Here is an 11516-nt window from a genome sequence, read left to right on the forward strand (position 1 = left end):
TGAATTTAATGCGTTTTTATTATCAACGTCTCTTTTAGCTGATCCTCTGGTGTGGCTCGAAACTGGAAAAGACAGCAAACTCCACACTGAAATATATATCAAACACTTACAGCCAGGACCCCGCATTGCCCTCTGATTGTATAATCCACGAGTTTTATTACTACATAGATTCGTAACCACCATCGGTACCAACAAAGTGACTCTCTCTCTCTCTCTCTCTCTCTCTCTCTCTCTCTCTCTCTCTCATTATATACATTTCCTGAACACCAACAGACCGGGTGCGCCTTTCCTGCGTCGGTTCAGCAATGGCCGACAGAGGCTGATGGAAGCTGGCCTGATGAAGCACTGGATGGACGACGTGATCAACACCAGAGTGAGGGAGACACGACGGGAGGAGGGCACGAAACACCAAGCAAATAATCTCCCTGTGTCCATCGCTGGTGTAAGCAGGATCTATTGTTTTCTCTTGCCGACACAACCTCAGCGAGTCTCACAGCAGTCGTAGGACGAGAGAAAAGTATGAATCTCTCTCTCTCTCTCTCTTGTCCGAGTATGGGTATAATAGTCCAGTCCCCGAGGCTAGCAGACCTTATACACGTACATGACAAGAAACATCTTCACTCACCATCACTTCGCCACTAATGCCATCTATTAAATACACCCTTGGTCTGTCATGCCGGGCTGGTGTGATGGAATTAGAGAGAGAGATGATAGGCAATACCATGCAATATCCATCTGTAACGTGCGCCAAGCGGGTTGACGCATTTTTCACTATGTTTTTGCCCTCCCCTGATGATATTGGGCTTAGTCGAGACCCTTTACATTGACGCGGCAGGAGGATGGTGGAATCAGGGTCGCAATAAATACCAGTGATAGAAGCCAGTGCATTAAAAATTTCCACTCTTAGCCCTTTTAGCTTGGGAATGTCAAATTATATCCCCCATTACTAAGAGACCCGCTAAATCAGGCTACGATTAATGTCAATAATCGTGTGGCACTGTAACAGGATTGGTAAATGGTAGATGAAGAATACACGAGGTGGACTCTACAGTTTATTCCTGACTAGATTACACTTGCATATCTTCATGGAAGCTAGTCTTGAGATTAAACTTCTACTACACCCTATGTATTCTTCAAAGACCCTCAATAAGTAACAGCTAGAGGAGGCAAGGAGGTATGAAACTGACCACCTTACAATTTTCAGTGATGAATAGGAAAAGCGAAAGAATGAGTAAATACAAAGAGCGTCAGATAACAAAAAGGAATGTGACTCTAAGGTAGAAAAAGTTATAACGGCAGAAAGAAGAAGTGATTAATATTAAAAGGTTAAACGGAGGTGAGTGGAGTCTGGAAAAATAATGCCTGTCAACTGTACAGTCATTCAGTCACATAACCACCAATGCAGTTGTTCCTAAACTGTAGAAGATGGATCCTTCAAGGGAGCTATGGAGCATTATCAGCGATCCATGGGGTAATCTCAGTTATCTTAAGTCACTGGTGGTAGAGTTTTAGTAATTTTCTGGAGGTCAAATTCTGAGGACTGAAACCTCTCATCTTTGAGACCTGAAATCTCTCAACCACAATTTCCAGATAATCTTGCTGTTCCTCAAACGTTCGTCCCGTAACAAGAACATCGAATCCAGGTGGATGCAGATCCCTAGGAAAAACTTACAACACCTGCTCCATGACTGAAAAATGGCAGGGAGTGGGAGGGGGGAAATTCCAGATGGTAGACGGGTGAACCTCTTCAATTCCCGTGGAGTATTTACTGTCTAAAAGTCCCTGCATTCCTCTATTACTTCTGTCTGATGATAAACGTGAGCTGCAAATCTAACATGATGAACATCTGTCCTCCTGCCACCTTAGCAAAACTATTCCCCAATATGTGGAAACGTGAGGATCTTCCTGCAGAAAACTGGTTAATTCGTGACTTTGAAATGTTCACAGGCATGCACAGGACCCATCAGACTTAGGTACACAAACAAAGGTGTTGCCCAGTCCACTAAAACTGTACACATTCTGATTTTCTGTATTTCCTTATTTACTGCATCCCTTGTAAAGCAATGGGTACCTTCCTAGCCTTGTGAAGCTTAGGGAGAACTCCTTCCTTTAGGTAAAGTCTTAAGCTTTACATCCTTTTAGATGTCCCTTGGCTCCTCTGAAGACTTGACATCTGACAGACAACGTGTCACTTCAGAAAGAGGTACTTGATGCTCCCTCCTTATAGCTACTCAGCCACTCATGGCACCTTCCATTGTACCAGCTCAGGTGCTTTTATCCATGGAGTTTCAGATGTGAATGTTACTCCCTTCTGTCGGTATCAAACATATTGAGATTGTATAAATAATGTTAGGAGATTACAGTTTTATGATTTAAAAGGCAAAAATGACCTTTTCTGCTTGGCTTCTATAGGTAAGCTAGACCACAATCTAAGACGATCAGTGATAAAACAATCAACACCGTCCCTTTTCTATTCTCATCAAAGCTCTTTTTTACTTCTTTTAATATTATGCTGGAAGTCACAGTCATGCATTTCTCAATCCTGAACTGCCTTTTTGTTTTATCATGCTACTTGTGCTGTAAAGTTTTGCAGTTATGTACTGTTCTGACCAAAGTTTTTTCTTCTTCGATTCTGTTCTATATTTCTCCGTCACGGATTCAGGGCAAATATTTTCTTCGTATACACAGCCTCTGTTTTGGTTGTGCATTAGCTTTCCGCCATACCTCTGATTTCTTCAGTTTTGTTCACGTTAAACTTCATACATCTTTTTTTATTCTTCTTGATGGTTTTCTTGATCTTCGTTCATGTGCTTCAGTATGATCTCTATAACTTAATAATCATGCTCATTTTCTTTGTAAAAAGTTTGAGTCTATTGTCAGACTTGCTGATCTTTGAAGTTTTCATTCTTTTGCTCTGTTTCGATATAAATATCATCCGTCAGCTGCGAGCAATATATTCTGAAATAGTAAACTAAAAAGTAACCTCTACTGCCATCTCTTTAACATTTATAAAGTTTGGCAGTCTCCTCAATCTCTCTCTCTCTCTCTCTCTCTCTCTCTCTCTCTCTCTCTCTCTCTCTCTCCAGGTTGGTTCCTACATTAACTTCCTTCAGAACCGTTACAGTTTTCACCACACAAGTATGTTATTTGTCAGTGAATTTAAGATTTTAATTGTTTCATGTTGGTTTATTTGAAGTCGACCTCGTTCGTTTTATCTTTTGGAAGATGTCACCCTAGGACTGTCCCTTTTTGCAGATTTCATTTTTTTTTTTTCTGTTTTAAAAATGAATACCCACTCCAAAATGCCCTACTGCAGTCCCACGTACCCTTTTCTTGCTTACTTATGCACTGAAGGCTCACCTCGCAGATATGATGCGAGACTTCACTGGAGGAATTCAGTGGCAGGAATTCGTTATTGTAAGTTGTTTTCGTTGTTCCCACGCCACCGTCAGAATTTATTATTTTCTCAAACCGCAGTAATTCCTCCTATTTGTCAAGGGGGTTAGTGTAAAGTACATCTGACCCCTACAATTTGAAATGTCTCTTATGCTGATTGAAATCGTACCGAGACAACAAGAAGTGCAAAATACGTCGCGTTTTGAGACTTAGCCATTTGACAGGCAGGATTTCCAGGTGGAGAGAGAGAGAGAGAGAGAGAGAGAGAGAGAGAGAGAGAGAGAGAGAGAGAGATAAAATCACCTGGCATCATTCTGAATTTAATATCCGTTGGTACATAAGGAAAAGGATTAACTGAAACATCATGGCAGAATATCTTTGTCATGGAACGTTTTATCGCTTCTTGGGCCACGTAGACTCAAGGCTTAATTTTCTTCGTTAGATTTAAAAAGAGCACAGTACATCCAGGTGAATAATGTATAGACGGAGGCAGTGAATAACCCAAACTTTCTCTCTACATATCCTCTCTCAGCTGTGTCCCTCCACCGACTCCTTCTACACACCCTCTCACACTCCTAACCTCACCTTTTCCCGCCAAACACACCCAGTTAGCTGCCATTCATTCGCTATGAAGTTTCTATTGTAATTAATATTTTTCCTACCATGAAAACAGTTACATCAAAAACTCTCAAAGAAATACACTAATATTTTACACAAATATCAATACTCGTACATAAAGCTATACTTTTAACATAATACGATATTTTAAAAATCGAAACGATTCACAGTTCAAATTCGAAATCTTGTTCAGCCTAGAAAATGCATGAATAACCCACACCACCATACAGAAAAGCAAAACATTACATATCCTAATAATATAACGTACGAATACACAAAGACAAAAACAGTGGTAATAAAAGTAACAGGAAAATTATATAAAAAACACGAACAAAATTACCGCAGACTTGAAAAGAGGCTTGCTTTGAATACAGTTCCGAATACTTCATGACTGGCAAAACTGAACCTCAAATGAAGGAGCTTTCTTTGGCTCTAGCTGTCAACCGATCAATTTATGGCGAATGTGACGATCTTCCAGTTATATAAAATCGTCTAATGCTAGCCAGACGGAATACCAAATTTCATCCATGTCAGCGAAAAAGCACAGTCACTCATAAAAGAAAGTACTCCCCCTGTGCGAGAGGCCTCGTAGCTGGCGGCATTCAGGTTTGGTAACATTGCACCTGACGCCAGGGATAGGGGTGAGGAGTGGCGTCTTGGAGGTGCGGGGGAGCTAATCTGCGCCAAACACTGCAGTGTTTCAGACCGTGTATTGAACGGCTTTGATCTGTAATTCAGCAGTATAAATAGTACATTATAAGGTACTGTATTATGTCATAGATGTAATCACGTTTACCCATAGGAAGAAGTCTATAGTGAGTTATTTGCAAAACGAAACAGAGTGGCTGCAACCGTGCTGAACCCTGGTTCGAAGGAGCGCGTTTTGGGGGGGAGGAGGGGGGGGAGATGAAGTAGTTTCGTGCAACCCAGCTCCCCTGCACCCTGCAGACGCCACTCCTCACCCCCATACCCGGCGTCAGGTAAACTGTTACCAAACCTGAATAGCCGCGAGTTACAAAGCCTCTCGCACGGGGGGGGGGGGGAGGTGGATGGTTCTCTCATGAATGACTGTACTATTACACAGAAAAGTACCCTTACGATGTTGTTGGCAATGAAAATGTAGGCAGGGGTCATGGAAACTGTTGGTAATCCTGAGTATCCACTAATTATGGTTTTGCGTGAGCTGAGGGAAGTATTTCCTGTTATTTAATATACTAAACGCATACATATGGATGTATACAGTTGAATAAATACAGTAAAATACAATATAAATACAGTTGTAGAAATATAAACGACTCGACCATCCATATCGAATCCGAAGCACACCTGAAAATTTACGTGACAATTTTTGAGACACGTGCGAATCCTCTTCAGACATAATTATGATAAATAATAGTATGGCCGTGTTGTGTTTTATTCTCAAAGGTGGTGCCGTAGACCTTTGTCAAACGTATTATAATAATCACGTTTACAGTCATGGATGGTGGTTTTCGAATACGGTGGTTTATGACTACTGCAAATGTTTTTCCAGCGTCCTAGATGTTACCTTTAATACACAAAGGATATAATATTTGTGTCTATTATTCACAGTCTACATATCACCGTTTGTTTGGGTTATTTCTGTAAGGCAACCATCGATTCTTACATGGCATCTCCTCCCATGACCTAATTGCCGTCATTCTCATAGTGTTTTAAGCATCCTGTGTAATGATGAATATAATATTTTCATACTAGTAAAATCATTATAATATTATGACTGCAGCCCATAGAAAGTCGAGCTACAAGATAACTATCGTCTTTATAATGGCAGATACGTCTTCTGCGCTCGAGCACCAACCCTTCCGAGGCTGCAGTCACCGTAGTGTTCCTTGTCGTATCCATCAGACCCCGAGTAAGGATACTTTTCTGGGTCACTGTACATGCTACTTCCCCTGCAGGACGGTGTGGATGAGCCTGTGGTGCTGGGGCTTCATCACCTTCAGGGCGCCTTCATCTTGCTGCTACTGGGCCATGGACTCGGTTGCCTCGCTTTCCTCGCTGAACAACGCCATCGATCCTAATCTAACCTCATCTTGTGCACCCTAACCTAGCCTATCCCAATTTAATTCAGTCGGAAATGATGCAGTCTGGCTGCTTACCTAACCAAGCCTGATCCAACTTACTTTGATCCAATGAACTCCAACCTGTGTTAAACGTGAATTTATACACCCTACCCTAACATAACCTTACTTGATGCATCCAAACTTAAGTTTGTCTATAATAAGTTAACTCAGTGTACCAGTCTTAACCCAGCCTAAACTAACCTCATCTCATGCATGCTAACCTTTAATATTGTGTATCTAAACAACGCTAAACAGTATTATAAGCATCCTAACAATACCTAGCTTTATTTTGTTGGTGCTGGAGATGGGCGCCTTCATGTGGTGGCACTGATATAACCAAGCTGCTCCACTGTCCAGTTATACAGGCGTCCCTCAATTCCCCTATTCCCCGAGAGAGGATTTTATTATCCTAGTAATACTTACCTTTTTTCTGTGTATCATGACGTTTCCGACTGTTATTAGTCCTAACAAAACCAACAAGTCTTATCCTAGGTTAAGCTAATCTCACGTAACTAAAATTTAACCTTATCTTTTCTAATTTAATCTAGTCTACAAGTAGCTAACCCACTTATATTTCATCCACATTAACACATTCTAAGAAGCTTAACGTACTCTAGTTATTCTTACCTTTACCACTGACATCATAACGACAGATTTATAAACAGGGAGACATTTACTTAGCACAACAAAACTCATAGTAATAAACCTTGTCCTGCATTTTCATTTTTTCATATTCTATTATAAACCGAAAAATAATTACCAGATACATAATCCAGTCTTTATAATTCATGCAGTACAATGACATTTCTCCTTAATTCTTCCTACAACTGGAGTGGCCGATGTAGAACAAACAACGTTATGGCGACTTATTCAGAAATTTCTGAGGAGATTGTAAGGACTTCATCATACCTTTAACTTTAGATATTAAGACTTAAATAATAGGGATACTGACCCCATGTGGAACAGACATGAGTGCTAAGGAGGTCTGGTGTGTTGAAAAGGTAGAAGTATCATTATCATTATTATTATTATTATGATGATGATGATGATGATGAGCCAAGAAAGAATTGAATGACGATAACAAACTGACGTAATCTATCGACCTATCACATTAATCGCTGTTTCCTTGATACCAGCAACGATTATCATGTTCTTAAGCTTTAAGTAAGACAACTTTATATATTACTTCAATTTTGTGTTGTCTCTTGTAATTTTATTGTTGTCCTGAAATTAGAAATATTTGATTACATCATGATTTTTTCTGTGACCTCACATCCTTTTGTATGTCGTTTTCATCAAGTTTCGAAGGTCTGTTTCCGTTAAGTGGCAGTACAGTTATACTCTTGGAGCTTCAAACTAACGAAGTGAAATTACAGCTCATTTGTTTTTTATTAATTTTGCAAGATCTTGTAAACTGAGTCATACATGCGAGATGATGTAAAAGATCGGTTTACTGCAGCTATATGGTTCCAGTAGAGTAGTCCTTCCCAAGTCTGACGTTTCGATGTGATGAAGCTTTGCTCAAAACCAATTGATTATTGCTGGCGAGACCAGTAGCGATGGTTATACATACTACTGGTCTGGCTGTGACGATGGCGTCCAGCTTGGAGGTGATGATGTGGCAATTGCTGCTCACTTTCTCTCTTGTTTGACAGGCTCACTCCCGCTGATAAACGTATAATGCTGGTGAGGTTGAAGCATTCCTTGAGCTTCATTTCTCTTTTTGCCATGTATGCTCCAACCAAGATGAGAGATCTTGAAGAGAAGGAGCTGTTTAAGTTAAAACATACTCAGTTGTGAAACACTGCTCCTCGTGGGATACACTTTTGGTCCTGGCCAGTGGCGTCCCTGAGGGAGGGGGGGGAGAGGGCTGCTTGAAACTGCTCCCCAGCTGAAGGGGGGCCCCAAAAAGCCTTAAAAATTTATAAGGTTTTTTTAATTACTATTTAAAAATGTATATATTTATCATACCGTCAAGCCCGGCTAAGATATTAGATAAGTTTTGAGAATTAGAGGGGCTGGGTTCTTTGCGGGGCCTCCCTCATGGAGGGGGGGCCCCACAAAGAATCTAGCCCTCCGAGCCCCCAAATCTCTAGGTACGCTCCCGGTCCTGGGTAACTTCAGTGCAGTTACTGGGACTGAGACGGAAGGCTTCGAGAAATGTGTATGTCCCCATGGCTCTGGAACCGAGGATTCCAACAGTTCTTACCCTCTGGATTTTGCAGTCACATAAGTTCAGAATTTCTGGATCTTGGTTCCAGCTGCAAGAACTTTACTGCTGGACTTGGTATTCCAGTATCAGAAGAGTTGCAAAGGAGACTGACCATATCCTCGTTAGTATCTGATGGAGGGTCCTTCGGACCTGCAGGATTTTCAGGAGTGGAGAGCTCTTTGTACTGATTACACTCTTGTTGCCACTCTGAGGCTACAAATCAAATATGAGAGAAGCTCAAGATGCTAACAAAACTGTTCTCTCTTGAGAAACACAGGGATAAGCAATGTGCTTATGAGTCTGCAGTGGCTGTCTCGAATCGGTTAGTAGTAGTCAATATTGTCGAAGACTATGCTGAACGATGGGATACCTTTAAGCATGCTACCCTGGCACTAGCTGATCACTGCTTGGGAGAGCACCCGAGATTAAGGAAAGGTTTTATTTCGCAGGGAACACTGACCACAGCTGCGGAGAGTTGTGCTGCTGGGGATCGAGGGCAGCACAGACTTCTATCTTCACAGGAATGAGTTTTGCTGAGAAGATACAAAGAGAGGTATGTCCATGAAATCGTTGCGAAGTTGGAAGACCGTTTTCATGCAAATGACCCTCAACCTGCTTCCCAAGCCCTGAAGAGGCTCTATTCCAGACTCACCTCTAGGGTTATCTTTGTTTGGACAGCAGATGGATGGATAGTGTTAGGGGCTTGTGAGTATAGGGCTCGTTGGACAGTACTTTCAGCAGCTTTACCCGCATGTGGCTGAACTCCCAGTGGAGAGCATCCGTCACGTGGTGTACAGCCACTGACAGGTCTCCTGCCAGCTAAAATTCCGTGCCATCTCTTAAAGGAAATAAAAAAGGCAGTGGATTGGTTGAAAAATGGTGTTTGTGGCATCCCAGCAGAACTTATCAAATCTGGAGGTGAAGCCATGATCAGGGCATTACATGCAATCATTTGGAGGACTGGTATCTTTCCTTTTGATCGGACAAGGGGTTTGGTCACAGCTATCTGGAAAGGGAAAGGAGACCAACGTGGCTGTATTTATTACCATGGTATTACAATGTTTAGTGTGCCAAGCAAGGTTCTTGCTCACATTTTCCTGAGACATCTGGGACCATTTGCTAAAACTTCAGAGGTTTGATCAATCTGGATTCACGACCAAAGAAGTCTAGTTGACTGCATCCTATCTCTTCGAGCTCTCGTGAAATGCCACCTTGAGTTCAGTAACGTCTGCCTACAGCCTATGTGTATCTCAAGAAGACGTTTGAATGAGTAAACTGGGATTTTCTACTGGAACTTCTGTGACTCCATGGGATCCCAGCAGAGATAATCCAATTGACTGTTGGCCTTCATTCAAGCACTGAGAGCGTTGTCAAGCGTGGGGAAGAAATATGTGACTTTTTCCCAGTAAGTACTGGAGTAAGACAGGCACAAGTCCTTGCTCCCAGGCTTTTAAGCACGTGCATTGGCCGGGCTGTGAGTCAAAGTCACTGTGGAGTATCAACTGGCATTTTCAGGGTAACTAATCTTGACTTGGCTGGAGATACACCTAAGTGCAAGCCATTGGGATCAATGGTGTCCTGGGCAAAGACCAAAGTCCAGGCATTTGGTGGCTTGTTGGGTGAAGCAGTTCAGTCTGTCCAAGCATGTGGTTAGAACGTGAGTCATTGAAGGATTTACTTATCGTGGTTGTGTAGTAAATAACACGGAAAGTCAGATGATAAAATTTCTCCCTGCACTAGTCTGGCTTACAGAGTTATGAATTCACTCGGCTCGGGTATTAGCTGTTGTTATTTGTCTAGAAGAACGAAAAGTTGCATCTTCAAGGCAGTGGCTCTCCTTGTATTACTCTATGGCTACGATACACGGACACTACAGAGTGACCTGAAGTGGATGATTGACTCATTTGGTACTAAGTGCCTTCGCAGGATCATGGGGTATCACTAGTATGACCGGATACATAACGAGTGACTATTCCATGAGCCTGGGTCAAGGCCCATTTCCCACATAATACATCAGTGCCAACTCAAGTTATATGGGCACGTTACCAGTATTCCTGAGGTTGACCCTGCCCACAGGGTGACCTCTGAGAGTTAACCTGGCGTGGAGACCAGGAGACCAAGGGGAAGGCCTCGGAACTCATGGCTGGAGCAGGTTGATCATGTATGTCAAGAGATACTTTGAGGGAGAAAAGAATCACTGCCTGAAGACTTGCACAAAGGGGCCTTTTGTGGGTGGAATCGGAGGGTGAGTGAGACTATGCACCCCCTGCATCTGCCTCACATGATGATGATGATATCTGTCAGTCCATCTGCCTGGAGGAAAACGCCTTAATCCTAGAAGAGATGGCCATAGATGAAGCACTTCCATGTCACCAAATTTAATTTAAAAAATATCAGAAGGATCAATAAAGAACTAGCACCAAGCCAGAAAGGGCACTAAGGCAGAAGGTAGCAGAGTCGACGTTGATAGGTACGGCGTTGGCAAAGTCGATGTTGATAGACTTGGCGTTGGCAGAGTCGGCATCAATAGAGTCGGCATTGGTAGAGTTAATATCGATAGATTCGCCGTTTATAGAGTCGAAGTTCATAACGTCGGCATTGGCAGAGTTAGCATCGATAGAGCCAGCGTTGGCAGAGTCAATGTTATTAAAGTCGACATTGAAAGAACTGGTGTTGGCAGGGTCAGCATTGATAGAGCCGGCGGGCTTGACCCTTCCCGAAAGGAGGAAGAGTCAATGTCAATGGGAGGCCGTTAAACTATCCATGCCATGAAACCAAATGATGAACCTGAAAGGAGGGTAAGTAAAGGTGGAAAGAAATATGGACTGTGCAAGAAGAGAGTGTGAACAGAAGAGATGAAGAGGACAGTAATGAGAGAATGACTGAAGACAAAAGGCCCTTTTAGTCGCCTCTGACGACAAGCAGGGATACTGGGGAAGTATTCTTACCCCCCCCTCCCCAAGGGGACAAAAAATTTTGGGTTATATTGTTAGCACACACACACACACACACACACACACACACACACACACACACACGCCGATCAAAACAAAACTCCGCAATCTCTTCATGAACAATGGTGTGAAAAATGTCCTCAACCAGATCTAGTGAACAACTGCAGACATAAATACTGATCTACCTCATACCAACTAATGATGTGACAGTGACCAATAACTTTAGAAACCCAA

At 42.3% G+C, this 11516-nt stretch overlaps 1 protein-coding gene across 1 annotated transcript in view; it reads left to right on the forward strand.

The window, feature by feature from the left end:
- The window catches only part of LOC145405341 (uncharacterized), a 7610-nt gene extending 1536 nt beyond the window's left edge, over positions 1–6074 (forward strand). The window contains exons 2-3 of the mRNA XM_080276752.1: positions 274–442; positions 5952–6074. Coding sequence (XP_080132878.1) covers positions 274–442; positions 5952–6074 — 292 coding nt within the window. The remainder of the gene's footprint in view (positions 1–273; positions 443–5951) is intronic.
- Positions 6075–11516: the final 5442 nt, after the last annotated feature.

The sequence above is a fragment of the Coenobita brevimanus genome, chromosome 66 (genome assembly GCF_032717465.1).
Source record: "Coenobita brevimanus isolate Jiangsu-jjx chromosome 66, ASM3271746v2, whole genome shotgun sequence".
Lineage (NCBI taxonomy): Eukaryota > Metazoa > Arthropoda > Malacostraca > Decapoda > Coenobitidae > Coenobita > Coenobita brevimanus.